Source organism: Lagopus leucura, unplaced genomic scaffold, assembly GCF_019238085.1.
Source record: "Lagopus leucura isolate 7727_CA_CO unplaced genomic scaffold, USGS_WTPT01 Super-Scaffold_100024, whole genome shotgun sequence".
NCBI classification, from domain to species: Eukaryota; Metazoa; Chordata; class Aves; order Galliformes; family Phasianidae; genus Lagopus; species Lagopus leucura.
The window spans coordinates 6,379,116-6,398,304 of record NW_024962276.1 but is presented as its reverse complement, the minus strand read 5'-3'; the positions used below and the strand labels follow the sequence as shown (position 1 = coordinate 6,398,304).

General features: G+C 40.2%; 1 protein-coding gene across 5 annotated transcripts in view; it reads left to right on the top strand.

Moving 5' to 3' along the window:
* NCOR1 (nuclear receptor corepressor 1) overlaps positions 1-19,189 on the top strand; it is a 57,662-nt gene that overhangs the window by 2,134 nt on the left and 36,339 nt on the right. For all 5 annotated transcript variants that reach the window (XM_042879882.1, XM_042879883.1, XM_042879881.1 and 2 more), the window contains exons 2-6: positions 11,517-11,694; positions 13,377-13,513; positions 15,161-15,356; positions 16,445-16,627; positions 17,427-17,540. In XM_042879882.1, the coding sequence (XP_042735816.1) occupies positions 11,587-11,694; positions 13,377-13,513; positions 15,161-15,356; positions 16,445-16,627; positions 17,427-17,540 (738 nt within the window). In that variant the 5' untranslated portion in view covers positions 11,517-11,586. The remainder of the gene's footprint in view (positions 1-11,516; positions 11,695-13,376; positions 13,514-15,160; positions 15,357-16,444; positions 16,628-17,426; positions 17,541-19,189) is intronic.

The window sequence follows — 19,189 nt, the reverse complement described above, 5'->3', positions numbered from 1 at the left end:
GGGGCCGCGGGAGCGGCCCCTGAGTGAGGGGAACTTGGGGGAGAAGTGTAGAGCGGTGGGGCGGGGGTTGCCGTGATCCTCCTGTGGGGAGAAGCGCGATCTGAAAAAAAGAAAGAAAGAAAAAAAAAAAAAAGAAACAGAGAAAAAAAAACAACAACCAACCACAGTAATAATTAAAGAAAAAAGCCCGTTCTTCAAAAAAATCTCTTCGAAGTCAGTCTTCTGGAACGTGGGGCAGAAGTGCGTTCGTTCCTGAGGATGCTCTCCTCCTGCTGAGGCTGTCAGTGGGCAGCTGCTTGTGCTGGGTTATGCCATTAGGACCCATCAGCAGCCACAGCCCCCCTCACCTCGGGGCTACCAGAGGGCACCAGGGAAATGGCCTTTTCTGGAGTAATTCTGCCTTGGTGGTAGAGAACGTTGTGCTCACTGGGGTCTGTGCATAACAAAATGGTCAGTGTCCAATTGGTGGCAGTTGGATAAGGTTCCAGATGGACTGTGTGCTGTTAGTGTTAGACAGGCTCAAGTATGTAAGTTGTGAGGCTGAACCATCTTGTCCAAAATGGGCTTGTTCATGCGTCAGTTATATGGTCTTCATGACCATAAATATCATTGTAACGTAATAACAATAATAATAAAGATAACACTGCGATGAGGAGGATGTTTAGCTTTGAGTTTTGTGGCAATATTCTTGTATTATCCAGTATCTTTATGTATAGTTACACAGTTGTGTGCTGCTCAAACTCAGGCAGAGAGCTTTTCATTTTAGGCTTGTTGACTTAAAGGAAAAATGGTGCTGTTGTGGGTGTTATTGTGGTGTGTAAGGAGGCCCTGGGTACAGCTGAGATGTCCAAACAAGTGGACGCACAGCATTGTGTCACTGCATGTAGGGACCGTGCAGATCTGTTGAAATTTTGCACTGGAGTTTTACTCTGCAGGATATCGTTCGTGATTAACTGAAGAGCCTTGACATTTGGAAAGGGAGTATGTAATCTTTGAAGTGGATTTCTAACTAGCTAAAATCTAATGTCTCCTGTTGGGGGACGAAAGACCTTCATCCTCAAAAGTTCAGAGGAAACAAGCCAACCGCAGTGACCCTTTTTGCAATAGCGTGGTTAATTTTTTTCTTGACATGGCTTTTCTCTGTGATAGAATATGGACTGCTTAGGAAACAAAATTCTGTTGTGCTTTGTGTGCAGTTTGATCTGTCTGTTCGTAATACGCTGTTTGATGTTGGTCGCTGTGATGCAGGAGAGGGTGGCGCTTTGGAATCTTCTTTCTAGGGGTTAAAATGCCATTTGTTAGTGTATGGAGAGGATACTGCAAGTGTTTGCTTCCACAGGCGTTAGTTCTCTCTATTCTTTTAGGTACAAACCAACTACAGCTAACTCTTACAATTTGAATTAAATTACAAAGTCGGAGTATATTTATTATTCTATATTATGCTGCTGATTTACTCTAAATACATTGGAGTCCTGTAACCACTCTTTTTAGTTGCTCTTTCTGGGTGTTCCTCATTGTGAGGAGTCTATAAAAGTGTCTCAAAAATGGAGGTAAAAGCAGTGACAAACGTGAATGCTTCCTTTCAATTTCCTCCTTCTGGTGCCCTCAGGTTCTTGTTGCTGCATCCTCTAATCTACCTCATTTCTCAGTTACAGCATGAGTGAGAGATGCTTACAGGGAGGGGAAGCTGACTGCTTCAACTACTGCTAAATGTCTGAAAGTAACAGGATAATATTCTGTATCAGAGAAAAATATTTTCTTTATTTTCTCTACTATTGTATTCTTAATATTGACATTTAATTTGTTCAAAGCTCTCAGCCAAAGTTTTGCTGAAATGATTTTTTTTTTTCTGTGCTTTCCTACAAAATGGTTTCAGTGAAGGTTTTCTTGTACGGTCACAAGTACTATTCAAAATTCTTGTGTGTGTGGTCACTTAAGTTTAAGATTTTAACAATTGTTTAAGTTGGAACAGATCTGTGCCTCACGCAGGTGCTGTGCAATGCAGTACAATCCTGAGAACAGGCTACTAACCAGACAGTGGTTTCATAATGCAAACAAATGTTTCCTGGATGCAGGCTCGAACTCTTCGTGTCGTTTATGTTCTTCAGTCAAATCTGAATCGGTGTTTCAGATGGCAAGCGATTAGCAACCTGCTACCTGGTCTCTGTACTGTAAATGTTTGAAGTAAAAATTCTGACCTACGTAGAATGCTGTCTGTAAATATTTACTTTGGACTACTTCTAAATTATGTAAATATCCAGGAACATGCTGAATTTATCTTCAGTTTTAGTTTCTCCTTCAATGAGTCTCCATCGAATAATGTTGTTTTGTGATGCTTCCTCTCTCTTCCGTGCTACTTCAGCCTTTATCCACTGTCTGGTAAGCGTTGTCCACAGTCTGGGCCTACCAGGGCTTCAGCTGGTGTGCACACAGAAAGCTCAAACTTACCTTGGAGCTATGTTTCCTCCCAGTATCCTGAGAGAGATTTCTGTGTCCTTGAATAGCTTCACATCTAAGCCGCTCTTGTAGTGCTGCCACTCCCTGACTGATTTGATAGGCAGTTTTGTTTCAGGCTTCAGGAGGATGTTGGTCTGTGTGGTTTTGAAGTCAATGACTTCACCTGCTTATGATTTCAAAGGCTATTGCAAAATTAAGTCACTGTGTTGGTTTAAAAAAAAAAAAAAAAGTAAGCTGTTCTGAAAAACCCTCCTGTTTGTATTTCTCAGCAATAAGAAACTCGGGCAATTAAATTTTTATGCTGATGTTATTTGGGCAGACTGTTGACCAGGACTTAGAAATTGTGTGTGTGCAAATTGGCCTTGGGTAAACCTGAAAATAAAAATGCATTCACGAAGACGGCGAGGGGAACACGACCCATAAATGAGAAAAGACGAGATAAAATTATAAAATATGCTTAAACTAATATAATGTCTCTTTAATTCTTCCTCTTCTGCCATGCGTTTAGTTGTGCCTTACGGTGCTTCGGGGAAAGTGTGTGTGGTTAACTCTGTCTGTAGCCCTCGTGCAGTCAGAGGCACATCTGTCCTGGCTGTGGGGCATGGGCTGCGGGTGGACATCCCTGGGCAGTGCTCTCCTGCATGAATTCACCTGCATTCACACTGTGAGGAGGATGTCCAATAAATGTGGATATGAATCATGTTTTCATATGGAAAATCCATTTGGAAATGCATCTGCCTCTTTCTTCTCATGAACCTATTGTTTCATCTCTGTCACTATTGGAAAGTTAAGCCTAAAAAATATAGTGGATTAGAAGTTCAAGTGCTGCTCAGCAAACCAGATGAGCGTACTATTACAGTTCAGCTGGAGTCTTCACCTATTATTCTATCACTGTTTCTGCTTTTCATGTTGTTTAAAATGCTTTCTTGACAGAGAAGGGCTGTCAGGAAGGTGGAGCTTTCCCATACACTTCACCTTTCTCGGAGTGTTACTCTCAAAACCTTTCTTGCAGAAGCAGCTGCTTACCTCTGGCTGATATTTCTCTAGATGTTGATATTTCCCTGTGGTTTCAAAGAGACTTGTACCCATCTAGAACCTTGACTTTTTTTTTTTTAAACTACCTGTTTTCTACCCTTCCCCCAAAGCAGAGGTGCTTCTGCTGTTTGTGATTGAAGATCCCTTCCGTTCCTTGCCATTTTCTGTGACCTAGAGGCTGTTGTGTGAGCTTCAACAAGGACTGTATTTTTATCTGTCGTATTCTCTGTGTAGTAGAACATCTCAAACTTCATTGTTCATGTCAATAAATCACAATTACATATAAATAAATCACAAACCTTGTTTCCAGAGGGCCATCTTGCTTATCCTATGGAGTATCTAAATAGACCTAGATGTTATTATATACAGTAAAAGAAAATTACTTTAACCTTACTGACTTTTTAGTTCAGATTGAGAATGATTTTTGTATAAGCCCAGCTGACTGAGGAGAGAGTTGAGGCCGATGCTTGTTCTGTGAACCCTTTAGATGGAAGGATTGGCTTCTCTTCCAATACATCATATTTTGTGAGCTGTGGGTTTAGTTAGTATGGATTAGTCAGGTTGTAGTTCCTCTTCCAAACCAAAGCTCTTCTGGAAAGCTGCTGCTCCTGATATGCTTTTGATGAATGGTCTGCATGAGGAGGCTGGAAATGAAAAATTGTGACCACAGATTTCTTGCATGCTAAGTGACGTAAAAAGCAGTTTTAGCTGCAGCAGACCTAACAGTGAAGGAACAAATTAATGTGCAGCAGCTGTTTTTAAGGTACCTATGCTTCCAGTCCCAGATGAAAAAGCAAAAATTGTCGTCTTGCAAGAATATTTTATGCATAGTGTATGGTAGCTATGGAATTTGAGACCATCTTAATTGTAGGTGAAACGGGAGGAATTGGATGCATTGAAGTAAACTTCAGTGACTTTTTGGCACTGACTCCTGAGTGAGGATGACCTGCTGAGGGAGGTGTGGTGGTGCTTAGCACTGCTGTGGGCGTAGAATCTCTTGAACCTCTTGCCTTCTACAAACTGATTCACTGGAGGATGCTTGGGGTGGTTTCTGTTTCACATTACTGCTTTGTGGGTTAAGTTTGAATGATGTTTCATAATCAGTCGAATTATCCTGTGACAGAGATGGGATCTTTCAGAAGGGAGTTTCGAAGCTGCAGTTATCTTAAGAGAGGGGAAAAAAAATGCTACTTGAACCAGGCAACTCTTGTAGGTTTGGTTTCTGGTCTTTGGCTCATGACATTTCCTTGTGGTGTGCACTAAGTGCCCAGTATTTGCTGTCTTGGGAGAACCAGGAATGAGCCTCTGGTGGTTCTGAGAAAACCAAAATATGCTTTAAATGTCTTCAGGAGAAAAGCAGACAGTTTATATTCTAAAGACCCATTTTTGAAACCAGAACACCTAATGAGATTTGTATCCTTCTTTGGTTTAATTTGTTTCTCAACAGTACTTTTAGTGAAGGAACCGTGTGCGTCCCTGACTTTGATTTTGTAAATGGAGCACTTCCTCCTTCCTTGGTGTCCCTGTGACCTTCCTTGGCAGAAAAAGCTGGATGTGTTCCTCCAGAGCTGAGAAGTGTAATTCCTAGACATAACCCAGAAGGGAGAAGCTCTCCTCTCAGCAAGTGAGAATTGGAGAATGAATCTGATCCCCTTGCATGTTAGATTTGAAGCAACTGGTGAGCAGACTGTGTACCAAAGCACTTTTCTTTAAAACGTATGTGCTCAGCACCATTATTTATTTTTTGATGGGTAAGTGGGTAGCTAATTAGAAGCTTCCTAAGGTGTTAATGCAGCCTTGGTTTGTCCTGTTCTGGTCCCCCATATAATAGCAAGGTGCATAGCCTGGGTCCTGGTATCACTTATTAGCAACTTTTCTTTAGGCTCATAAATGACAGAAGAGAGATTGAAATAGAATTTCCTGGAGAAGGGCAGCTTGTCAGTTGGATTTGATCGACCCCATTTGGAAGAGCACTAATTCTATTTGTATTTGTAGCCACGAACAGGGGAAACTGGTATTTAAGGATGAATTATCAAAATGTGATCTTGAGATTAGGTAACATAGTTTGGTTGCAAATCGCATAAGCAATTAAATAAGCTATATTCATCTTTTGGTATGGCAACGAAAATCCTTTTGAAGTACTCTTCTATAACTTATTCAATATTTAATGTTCCAAAAGCAATTACTTAAAAGTACTTTGAGGAGTTGGAAGACTTTTAATGGAAAACCTTCTGTTAAAACTTGAAGTGTAAAATCCTGTCTTCATTTTTGCTCTACCTTGATGCAGATGGAAAAGTCATGCTCATAGAAAGTAAACGTGACATCGTGAATTGGCCGCTGTAATGCTCCTTGACTTCTGTCACTTCCTTAATTGGCTAAATTAAGGCACGCCGTGCTTCCATATCCTGCAGAATGTGTCAGGCACTGAGTGGTGCAGCAGTGAGTTAATGCCTTGGGTCTTCAGCTATAGGGCAATATTATATGCTAGTAGAAATGTCAGGGTGTGAGAAAGGGTCGCATTCAGATGTTTGGGCTTCTCTCTGCATTTTATTTCTTCTTTTTCTCCAGATATCCCCACTGCAGCATTTATGGCTCGATTCACAACATTAGGAATAAATGGAGAGAATGCTATTTAGTGTTGCTAGTAAAACGAAGCCCTACAGATGTTTTTTCTTTAAAAATGTATTTGTAGTAGGGATGGAAATAGCAATTTTTTTACGTCAAGAATCTTATGGAAAGCGGGAGTGCAACTATGCAAGATTAGTCTCAAGAATTTATGGTACATTTGAAACATCTTTAGGGAAGAGAAAAAGCATTTGTTCATGCGGAACTGCCATGAAAATTCAACTGTTAGTTGTTTTCAATCTGAAGAAAACATTTGTTGTTTCTGTTCGCTCACTCTAACAGCGTATGCTCAGCTGCTTTGTGAGAGTGTTCTGTAACATAAAACCGAATGGATGCAGGTTTTTGAAGGGTGGAAGAGGCCTCAAGCTTTGAGGATGCTTTGGATTAAAGCCCTTCTAGCCACCACTGGAATAACCACTGCTGAAGCTTTCTCTGCACTCTTCATTTTCTTGCTGTATTAAATTTGACTAGATATCCCTGTATGAATTCCATGTTATGTTGTAGACTCCCTGCCTAAGGCAGAGCTTCCTTGCTTTGCTGCAGCTTTGTTACATCAGAGCTCGCTTCACGGAGGCTGCAGATTTTGTTTTAAACAACTCGATTGAAGCTTTCTTTGGCTGTAATCTCACTCGTTGCTATCGCGCTTAGGTTGCTCAAAAACAAGATGAGGAAAATTCCCCAAAGAATGTGAAATTTAATTAGCAAATGTTGGTTAAGTACTTCAAGATGGCACAAAAATGATTGTGAATGCAAAAGTGTTAGCTTGTTGCGTATGTCTGAAGAAAAATTGAATCTACCCAGAGGACCAGAGTGGTCCTTCCATCCCAAGCTGTGAGTGGAGCAGCGAGGAGATGGCTGCCCTGCTCCTGCCCTCCTGACCTTCCCTCTTGTTGCCCTACACATCTGTCTGGCCACGTGTCGAATGGTTTGAATTGGGGAACTGGCCTGCTGAAAATAGTTATGGTTTTTAACCGTGTTTTTCCACGCAAAGGGCTGCTTTCCTCTGGGGAAGTGCCACCTTTTGCCCACTTCAGATGCCACAAATCCACGAGCCAAGGCTTGGGGATGTGAGTCTGATTTCTGATTCAGTCAGTGACTGTTTCACGGTACTCTTTGATGATGCCTTGACCTTTCAGTGACTCATTTTCCCATGTGGGCACTGAGGCTTACTACGTAGTTCTGCTTCTTTCTGAAGCATTTTGAGACCTGCAGATTTAGAGATACTGTTCAAAGTAGTATGGCCTCTTAGAACCAACTCTGAAATTACACTGTGACTCTTGCTCTTGTAATATCCAGTTCTGGATTATTTGTAACTGACTCAATATTCTCTGCATAGGACAAATGTAAGTGCAAGGCAAAGTTTCAGTAAGAGCTGGGTGAATGAATGTGTTGCCATATCTTTGGATATAAACAGTGTTAAATAATTTCCTTGCCTGAAAAGCTTGAATGATCACACTTCCTGAGCGTACCCTCATAGTTCCCAAAGGTGTCACTGCTTTTTCTCAGCTAGGAATCTTTAGATTTAACAATATATTTTTGGATTCTTTATGCTGACTTCCCTTTTATTTTCAATTTATTTTCTATTTTATATATTAATCATTTGACACTAGTGAGTTTTCCCATCTCTTGGACATTCAGTCTGGGAATGTCACTCCTGGGCTGGGATGCAAGAAGAATGGGCTGGGTTATGAAAGTAGAGAGCAAGAAATGTGTATTTCCTGTATTTCTTCCCCTTCTGATTGTCAGTGAGACGGACAGTTGGCCGGCGTGGATGTGGCTGTGTGGAAGCATTCATGACCTAGCTTTATCTTTGTCAGACATTTAAGGCACAATTCCAAAGTCTACAGTGGTTCTTATGAATGTTTTTATGAGCAAAGCTCTGAGATTTGCAGAAGGACATGAGAGGAAGGTATGAAAATAGTAAGTGAAAAAACATGATTTTGCTATCATTGACTGAGCAGATTTGGAATTTGATTTCCTGTATCCCAGTTTGCCAAGGATGCTAAAAATGAAGGTGAGCAGCTTCTGGCCCAGCATGGAAGAAGGAACTGGTGGAAGGTTCAGAGAGGCAGATGTACTTGATAATAGTGGGCTTTACAGGAGAATTCTGGTTGGGTTTGTGTAGACTGAGACATGGTTTGTCATGAGGAAAGAGAAGATAGAGCAGTGAGGGAAGCATGGATGGGACTGTGTGCAGTCTGTACAGATGGTTATGGTTTGATGCAAAAGAAGACCATGTTTAAATCTAGTTTGAATGTGGGGGAGCTGGAGAAGTTAGAGCAGGAGGCTGGCATTGCCCTCCTTGGCCAGGAGATAGGTTGGTGAGGAATAATCCATGCTCTGGACACGTGTAAGCAAATGCTGAAGAGGGGGGCAGGTGGGTGGCTGTAGGGTGGTCTGCAGAGAAATAACAGTCAAACTCATGTATGTGCAGCCACAGTTGCAGGATCAAGGTAATAAAACAGGGAGAGAGGTGCATAATGTTGGTGGTAATTCCATGGGCAAATGCCAGCAAGCTCCCAGGCCCAATATGACAGAATGTAAACATGCTCATACTAAGAGATCAGCAGATAAGGTGGGGTCTGTAGGGCATGTAAAGAGGTCAGATAAGGAGAGTATGCAGGCACACAAACGTTTTTAATGGGAATGGCAGGTGTAGAGAAGAAGGAATGTTATCCTCAAGCCTCACTTTATGTACTGTGCTACAATGTTGTTTTTGTCATGAATGAAATGAGGCCTTATGCAGGATCCCCATCCTTTGGTTCCCTCGGCACCTTTTCAGTGTCACTATGTAACCGTACATTTTCCTCTGCTCTTCCTGCCCTTGGGGGGAGTGGTGCAGCCCCGCCACTGAAAGCTTCTGCTTTTCTTTTTTCTTTCTTCACTTCCACCTCCCACTGACCTCAATTCTGAGCTATATTGCTGGTTTTATTGCCTTCTGCTGTAGGCAGATTTTGCTTCACACTTTTTTTTTTTTTTTTTTTTGAGTTGTTGCTACAGAAGTGGTCATACTTCCAGTTCCCAATTGGAAGGCCATTAGGCTGTATGTTTTCATATCTCTTGATCTGCAGGTTTTATATAGTACATATGGGGCATTTTTCTGTGTTGCTGGATTGATGAAGGATGTTCACACTTGTGTGCTGTGTCCCCATCCTGCCCTTGGAGCAACAGCTAGGACTTCATTGCTTTTGAATGAGTGAATTACTCTTTTCCTCCCCCTGCCCTGGATAAAATTTACTTGTTAGGTAAGCAAAGGGATCTTGGGTGTCTTTACCACCAGTGTCTGAGATTGCTCCCAGTGGCTAAGTGTATGGTTTACTAGCCATGGGCAGGTTGGGAAGACTTCAGAACTGACAATTGTAACACAAACCTAGCAACCTGTACACTGAAGTTCTTGTGAATGGAGAAATAGCCTTTACAGCATCATGCAAAGTGAGCCTGAATCGAGCTTTCAGCACCTGAGTTAATGATCAACCTGCTGGTTTGTCAGAGCATAGAGAAAATAAGATGTGACATGACGGAGGTGAACTAGAGAGGACCTTGAATCACACACAGTACTTGGCTGTGTTCGTGCCTTGTTTTCAGGTGGCTGTTCTCCTGGACCCTGTCTGCTTCTCCACATTCTTTGGATCTGCCCGTGGCCAGCGTGACAGGGAAGGGAATAAAGAGTGTTTTTTGGTGCTCTCCCAGAACACTGTGCATTTTTGGCACCCTGTGCCTCAGAGTGGACACCCTGCAAATTGAGAAGGTTTTGAAGCGAGTTGATGAGGAACCAAGCAGACTAAGATTGTTCAGCGTGGAAAAAATATGGCTGAAGGGATATGAAAGAATTCTGCAGAATCCCATGTGTGGTGGGGGGAAAAAAACCTAGAAATTAGATGTTTGGTTTGTTCCAGTGCCAAAAGCACAGATACCAAATGAAGGCTGCAGGTCCAAAGCAAACAAAAGCTGATGGTTTCTCATGCAAGATGTCACTGAGCTGTAGAAGTGCAAAGAGTGATTGTGCATGCTGAGAACTTGTACTGCTTCAGCAAACAGCTGGGTGAACCAATGGAAGAGAAAGCTGCTAAGGACTTGTAGACAGAAAGGCTTGAACTCCAGTGGTTTCTTTGATGGAGAGGTGGGAAAGGAAAGTAATCAGGGCAGGAGTGACAAAATACATTAGATAAACTTGAAAATCTGTTTGTATAGCTTGCTGTGTCAGATCTTTTCCTAAGCGGATTTTGTCTATTGACTGTTAATGGAAACCACAGTTCAGAAGCATAATTTTATGTTGGTGTTTGTGAAAAGTTGCAGTTGAATGCGCTTAAAAATGAAGCCATCTGCTCAGGGAACAGCATTACTTTGTTTGAAGGTCTGCATGTCTGCTGGGCTCCAGAGCAGAGGTTGCTACAGGTCTGATAGAATTCTGTGTTTACTACTTCAGGCTCCAAGGATTGCCTCTTCTGGGCTGTCAGGAAGAAACAGCTTATGCTTTAAAAAAAGAAATTCTCTTTTGTAATTCACCTGCATGGAGAAGTGCTCTAAGCACTAATGGGCAGCGTTCATGTTTGGTTGCTGTCTTCTGATCCTCAGCAGATGGTTTAGGCAGATAAAGCTGTACACTGCTTTATGGACGCTTGAACTTTCTTAGTGGCCTTTTTTCCTCCCCAGTATTTTAATCTTCCTCCTATCAGTGTACATTCCACTGTTAATCTGCAGCTAATTTGCAGTAGAGGCAAATTTGTCATCGAGTGTCTACTATTGCTGGATTGTTTCAAAGCTTCATAGTATGTTCAGTTCCTAGCATCCCATATGGGACACACTATGTATGCTGTGAACTGAATGAGCTTGTTTTCCTCTGTGAGGGCTTTTTTCCTTTTCTGAGAACTACTTCTGTCAAGCTGCTCTTAGGTGGTAATAATATTTTATGGCTTGACTAATGCATTGTGGTTTAATGAACTGTAGGCAGCGCTGAGTCAAGCAGCCCTAAGTCTACCTGAAAGTAGGAAAGAGTTCATAGAATCCAAAAGCTGCAGTAGAAAAGAAAGTGAACTTCATGTTGAGCTAAAGAGACTTACTATATATTGTGGGTTCCATTTATGGACTATTATAACCTCTTAACACCTATTTAAGTGACCTACTTTTCTTTAAAATCCTATTAATTCAACTGGTAGCTGGTAAAATGATGTATTCTGACAGTATAATCCTCAAATCTTTGTGTAGACAATGCTGACATACCTGTTTTTGAGCCCATTTAAGACCCGTTAACATGTTTCAGACTAGAGTAACCTATTAAATAAATACATCAGGAAAAAGCTTTTACTGGTAATGGTTGTTTTGCTTAGGTGACTATGGCTGTAATGTATTGTGGGTACATCTGGTACTTCAGTGCTTATCAGTGATCTTTTTTCCTTTAGGCGGTTTCCTAGAAACATGATTGCTTGCTGGTCGTGATCTCACAGCTTTGTGAAGACTTCTTCTCTGATAATGTCAAGTTCAGGCTACCCTCCTAACCAAGGAGCATTCAGCACAGAACAGAGTCGTTACCCTACCCACTCTGTCCAGTACACCTTCCCCAGCACCCGACACCAGCAGGTAAGGAGCCACAAAGGTTGCAGTCCTAGCAAGAAATAATTCAGGTATTTGTTGTGTCAAATGGGACTTTTTTTTTTTACTGCTGTCATGTGAGTTCTTCACATCCGAAAACTGAGCAGTTGCTGATCAATATGCCCAGATAAAGCTGACTGGGAAAGTCTGTGCACCCATGTTGTTTGTAGCCTTGAAATTTGGCTCTTAAATCAAAGCTGATGGGTCCACTTGTTCAAGTTGATTCCTCTGTGAATGAGGGTATGACTGTGGTGTAACTTCTGGGAAGTATAATCTGTAGTAATTTGGTGCTGTGATTCCTTCTGAAGTATGAACTGGAAAGGTCATAATTACCTGTTGATTTATGCCTTGCTGCAATACTGTAGATGAAATTGCTGAAATCCTTGCCTTCAAATTTGGCTCTTTAAAGCTTACTTTTGGCCTGTTCCCCCTCTCCTTCCTCCCAGTTCTTTTTACACAGACTAAAATCTAAAAACAACAAAACACTTTTTAAAGACTTGGCCTGTCTTAAAATACCTTCTTTTTTAGTATTGAAAAATCAAGAGTAAAATGATTTTGAAGTGGCAAATGAAGTGTTTTCCCTGCTGAGGAGAACTGCTGCTTGTGTTATCTAGGCAAATAAATGTCTTCCCTGCCTCTCTCTTTTTATTTATTTATATATATTTCTTTAGAAATCTGAATTTTGTAATCCTATATCTTTATCATGGAGAATTAATATTAAATTCCAGTTCTTATCATCGGTTTCTCCAAGCTTGAATAAATTCACTGTGGATTGTTTTCATAAACTTCTGGTTTAGCTTTGCTTCAATTCAGTAATGTTTAGTCATTGTACTAAATTTGGCCAATGCAAGTGTTGCTGAGTCCATATGCATTGATGGGAGGAATTTTCCAAGAATCTGCAAATAACTTGTCTGCAGTCACTGTGTGTTTAATATGAATGCAGGGTTCTGGGTGTAACAGATCTCTGGTGAGGATGGAGGAGTGGGGCATTGGTGAGTGCTGAATTTGTATGGGAAATTTCCTCTTAGGCCCAGGAGAGTTCCAGGAGGACAAAGTAAACCTGTACATGAGGAGCGTTGGGTTGGATTGGCTCTGAGCTGATGTTGTGCTTGACAAAATCTGCGTTCATGCTGGAGAATGTGAATCTAAAGCATACCGATGTGTTTTACCCCAGACTTTTTCTGAAGCATCTGTAAAAGTGCTTCCAGCCAGTTGCATTCTGCTTGAAGTGTGGGAATGGATTTCTAAGGATCTCTGACTTGCTCATTTCTGCTGAGCGTATTCTCTGTCATTGTGGGCTTGCTGTGGAATTGTAGGTTGGGGGCGACTGCCTGTTGCCTCGAGGACAGCTCAGGCTTTCCTTATTTTAATGAAATTCTCCTCCCACTACAGACAATTTGGATCTGTTTTGCTCTGCTCTTGTGTTTAGAAAAGGAAATTCAAAATCTGAAGCTTCTTGGTTTTCTCCTTTATTTTCAAATAATGTGCTCATTTAAAGTGAGAACTGCCCTTTATATATTTCACTTTTTGAGCTCAAGTAAGGCTTTGGTGATCTGGTCCTGGTCTGTTTTAAATGTTTGAAGAAATGATTGCTCTATAACACCAAACGCTTTTCATCCTGTCTTTTGTGCCTTTTGTATTCATTAACATCTGAAGTGTGTTTCCTTTAGGAATTTGCAGTTCCCGATTATCGCTCGTCTCACCTGGAAGTCAGTCAGGCAACACAACTCTTGCAGCAGCAGCAGCAACAGCAGCAGCTTCGGCGCCGGCCTTCTTTGCTTTCAGAATTTCACCCAGGCTCTGACAGGTTAGGATTCTCTTTTTTGACTTACGTGAAGAGGAATCTTTTATGTCTCTGCTTTCTGTGAAGTGAGTTGTAGTTTCTGAGTAGAAACATTTTGAGTTGCACGATTTCGCCTGAGTACATACATGACTTTATTCATCAGTGCTCCATTACTGAGCAGCTGTGGTCTCTTGCGTTTGAGTGTTGTAGGTCTGCTGGTTTTCATCTGCTGTGTAATTCCTTAGTTCCTTTGCTTCAATTACATTTGCTTCACAGACAGGAAGTAACAATCTGCTGCACCCTCCCTACAGAAAGCTCCTAGGATACAGCTGCATATTGCAAGCTTCTAAAGCTTTAGGCTAAAAGTATGCAAAATATCATCTTTGGATAATTTGATTTCACAAAGTCAGAGTAACAAATGCAAGAATCATTAACAGTGTGAATATTACTAGTTGTATTTCCTAGATTACAGTGGGAATAAATTCTTAGGTTTGCATATTCAACAGATGGTATTTGTGTGCCTGGGTAAGAAATAAACAGTGGAGCTAATTGGGTATTTGAGTTGCAGAAATTGTAGAACACCAAACTGTGGCACAAAAATGAGACTAAAGTATGCTGCTTTTGGCAAGAGACTTGACAGCTTCTTATCATTTGTGTTAAATCCCCTTTTTGTGGGTCTGGCATAACATTCCTGTGTGTGTAAATGCATGCAAATGATTTGGTCCAGTAGGTTAAGTGAAGACAGTTAGTGAACAGCTACAGTGAATCGTGTATTGTCATTTAGTGTCAGATTGGCAATATCCTCTTAGTAAAATAGGTTACTTTACAATCAATATTGAAGTCATTAATCTTACGTAGAGATGATGGGCTCAAGAAAAAGTTTTTGGTAGATATCAGACCAGTGTGAGATGAATTGGGTTGTAGAAAATTGGCAGGATTATGTGCTTGTTTAAGGGACAAGTTACTGTATGATCTGTGCACGTCAGTTCTTCAGTGTATTAGTATGCTGATGTACAAAGTCTAAGCAGATCTTATTGGTTGTAACAACCTTCTTTCTTGGCCTTTTAGTACATGCTACTGCTAGGAGTAATTTCACACACTGTATTAATTTTAGCAGCTTATTTTGGTTATATCACAGGAACGTAAATTCATAGAATGGTTTGGATTGGAAGGGACCTCTAAGGTCCCTGGTTCCACCTGCATTTTAATAGCATTTGACTATAGATCAAATTCCACATAAGCTCATGGTTCATTTCAAGCATTCTGTGTATGTTCAAAATGATTTGATTGCAAAAATGAAATAATGGAGCTGTTGTAGCCATCTGTGCTCTATTGAATATAGTGCTATCTTTATCTCATGGATTTTTTATTTTTATAATTTGAATCAAAGCTTTGATTTGAACAATATCAGTGTAGCAGTGGTTTCTTTAAGCGGTTGCAATGATAGGAATGCATATAAACAGCATCTTTTAAGATTCAGCTCTTTTTCAATGGATTTTAACTATTATATTTTTGAAGACTGCACTTAGAAATGTTTTTCTGCTTTACTGTTCAGAAAGAGTTCTGCTAAGTTGTGTTTCCTGTACATTTGGTAAGGGTTGAGGAACAAAGAACACATTTGTTGCATAAAAATGTGTATTTTAATAGCTTATGATCTCTTCTGTGTACTAGGCCTCAGGAAAGGAGAACTGGATATGAACAGCAGTTTCATCCAGGTCCATCTCAGACAGATCATGATTCACTGGAATCTAAGCGACCACGTCTTGAACAAGTTTCTGATTCCCATTTTCAGCGTGTCAGTGCTGCTACTGTCTTGCCTTTAGTACATCCTCTGCAGGAAGGGTTGAGATCTGCAGATATTAAGAAGGTAAAGGCATTTCTCTCATAATACTGAAGGTGAAAATTGTGTGTCATGGTAAGCTCAAGTTTCTAAGCTCCTATCATTAAAGAAAGCATTTAGCACATGGATTCAGATTTTAAAGTAGAATATTTGTCTTGCATTGCCTTTACCACTCCTTTTATCAAGTAAGTAAAGCTGTCTGGGAAGTAAAGTAAAATTAGGATAGCACATTATCTCTTAGTAACTTGCTGGGCTGCATAGCAAAGATAAGATCAAAGGGGGCTGGAGAAACCAAATTAAGACATGCGATGTTAGCATGCTTGCATGTTACTGAATTTTTACCCAGGTACTACATGTAGAAATCTACTGTCTCAGTTTAGAAATACGTCCCAGTGTTATCTTGAGAAATGGCATTTAGGCACAATCTTTTGGTTAGACTGGCTTGAGTGAGGGATGCATTTGCTAAGTTAGCATTGCCAGCTAAGCAGTTGCAGAGCATCATTTCTGAGGATGCAAATAAAATCAAGGTGCAACAGTACTGACATATTTCAGTGTGTTCCATGTTCTGATGTTTTTTGGAAACACGTGGGGGGGAAAAAAAGTGATGAGAAAGCAAAGCCAAATGAACTGTGACCTGTCCTTTCAAAGCATCTCCACACATAACTCCAGATGTACTCCTCTCTGATCACAGTTCTGTTCAAGTGCATCTTCATCAGTATACGTGCAGAGTATTGAGGGTTGTCTCTTAAGTGACCCCCTACCTTTCAAAATAGAAGTTACTATTTATATTTATGAAGATGTATTTTTAGAAGGGAAATGTTTTGATCTTATTTTCATTTCGTGATTAAAAATAATTAGCATTATGCTTCCATATTTAAAGATGGATTTTGAAATTGTAGTAACATAAATGAGCTGTCAATTGATTCTAAGATAATTAGAGCACTGATAATCTGAAATCTTAAACTTTATCTCTGCTGAAGAGCTACCTAAGCTATAAATAACTGGAAGTTCTTGTTTAATTCATGCATGCCAGTTTAGTTACTGAACACTCATTTGCATGTTATTAATATGACTGATTTTTCTCAATTCTGCCCCACCTCCTGTCCCAATGAAAGGACCCAGGTTTTGGAGGAAAGCATGAGGGACCATCTTCTCCAATTTCTGGTCAACCGTGTGGGGAGGACCAGAATGCTTCACCTTCAAAGCTGTCAAAGGAAGAATTGATACAGAGCATGGACCGCGTGGATCGTGAGATTGCGAAGGTTGAACAGCAAATCCTTAAGCTGAAGAAAAAGCAAGTGAGCATAGCAGACACTGCTGTTTTATCTGCTAGTGCAAAATATGTGGGAAAACTGCTGCTCTTGTGTTAGTGGTGATTTTTTTGTTTTTGGTTATGTGAACCAAAGGTTAAAAAGGAAAGGTTGTGCGCACAGTTTTCTTGGAACATTTAAATAGATTGGATGCAATGTAATTTTGAACATCTTGAAACTAAAAGAAAGCCATGTAGAAACACCAAAAGCAGATGACTTTATTTTAAACTCTTGTTAGATGTCCAATGAAACAAGGGCACTGTGACTGTAATTTCAAGAATGACTGCTGGTTAAGGGGATGGCTATCATCTCTCTTCTTCCATAGTTGTGAAAGTGGAGAATCTCTTGCACACCTTTTAGGGAGGAAAAAAAAAAAAAAAAAAAAAAAAAAAGTAGTAATAATGTCACCTAGAAGTTTTTCTGTCTTGTAGATATATATGGGGATAATGTTTTCTGTGGGATGACAGGTTTGGTGTAACTGTTCTCTGAAGTTGTTGTTCTTGTTTAAAGTTAAATATTTGATAAAATACAGTGCTGCAGTGGCTTGAAGTGTCAAGCTGGAACAAGTCTGATTCAGTGCGGGTGAATCTTGTAAACAACTCAGTTTACTGATAGCTCAGAGTGGTTGTTACTGTCCCATGGACATTGAAACCATTTCATTCATAGTCAGTTAAAAAGAAGAATAACAGTGCAAACTGTTGATCCGATGCATATTTTATCTCTGGTGACTAATTACTGTAAGGGTAACATGGTGCGGATGGCTGATTTTCTTTCTTTGGTTTCTTAGCAACAACTCGAAGAAGAAGCTGCTAAACCACCAGAGCCAGAGAGGCCTGTCTCCCCTCCTCCAGTGGAACAGAAGCACCGCAGTATTGTCCAAATTATTTATGATGAAAATCGGGTAAGTGTGTTTTTTCAATTGATTGAGTGTAGTTGTGAGTCTTAACAAGTTTACTGAGAGCCATTAATACACTCCTCTGGGGCAGTTTTTACTATTTTTATTTTATAGATTTTTGTCCTTGCCCTCTTTTTATATTATTTACTTCTTTACATGATAAACTCCTGCACAAAATCTTTGTTCTTGATGGTGAGAACCTTATTCTATCTTATAAACAGTGTACTGAAAATACATCGATGGCTGTCATCCCTAGACCTGTGTGTTGGTGTGTGTGTGTACATCTATGTATATTTTTATTTATGTGAATGTGTATGTGTGCCCACATATATATATGTAGGTATTCACACACATACTTATAGTGTGTGTATATATATATAAATGCTTCAGGAATTTGTTTTGAATTCTTTCCTCCTCACTAAATACCAATGAGTTTGGATGAAGACCTGTCACTTAGATTAGTAGAAGGAAAAAAAAAAACAAACCTGCATAGGATTCTGTCCTTTCTTTTAAGACTCTGTTTTCTTATACTTAAAGTTGGAATCAGTGAACAAATATGAAGAAGTATCAAAGTGAATTTTGAGTTCGTTTTGCATAATGGATGAGTGAAGTACAGGAGCTCAGTAGTGTCAGCAGTGGTAGCAAAGTGCTTCCTGACCTTTTCCTTCTGGTAGTTTGCGACTGAGGAGTTGGATATTTGTTGTTTTTGAAAATGCCAAGTGTTCCAAGCTTATGTGACTGGTAGACTTTTGTTTAATGTTTAATTACTCCATTTTATTTTGTAATTCAGAGGAATAGGTAGCTTCTCTCAGAGTAGAGCATTTTTGAAAATTTGGGATGGTAAAACACCAAACAAACAGCACAATACTAGACCATACGTAGTAGTACTGCGCCCTGGGTGTTCCTGTTCTCCCTTTCACCTAGTTTGTCTCTGAAATTTATGGTGTTTACTTAATACAGGAGGACAGTTACTATGTTACGCAGACTGATCTAACCAATGTCCAGCAATCACTTAACTACTGATGATGAAACAGTTCTGCTGTTTAAAGTCTCTTTCACACTAATGTAATTAAAAAGCGTTAAAACCATATGATCACCTTAGAAAACTGTTTTAAGGTGAGTTTTGTGATGGGTAGTTGGCAAAACTAGGATGTATTTGAAGAAGCCTGGGTGGGCTGCTATCTTCCTTTGCTAGCCCTGATTGCTGGTGGCTTAAGAGAGTCTTGAAGTTACTGTTGCTTTCCCGTGTGTTGTATGTATCAGTGGATGGGAGGAAATCCATTTCTCTGTTGAGTGAGATGGAGTAGTGTGTCAGTGTGGTCCTGTGTTAGCTGCTTCTGTTCTTGTAGCTCTCCATGTAGTAACATATGTAACAGGGGAAATACCAAGCTTGTTGCATTTATGAGTCCACTTAGCACTTGGTTTCAGCTCTTGTTATCAGGCATTACTTGTACTGTATAATGGCAATGTCATTGAGACAATACAAATCCTATGTGTCAGTACCCACTATATTATTTTAAATGGTCATTAAAGAAACATTAGTCCATTCAGGCACGCAGTACTTCATTGGTATCTTCTACAGTTGGAATAAGAGGACAGTCCCCTTGGCAGCTTTCATCTTAAAAGCATGCAGTATGGGATAATTACTTCTAATA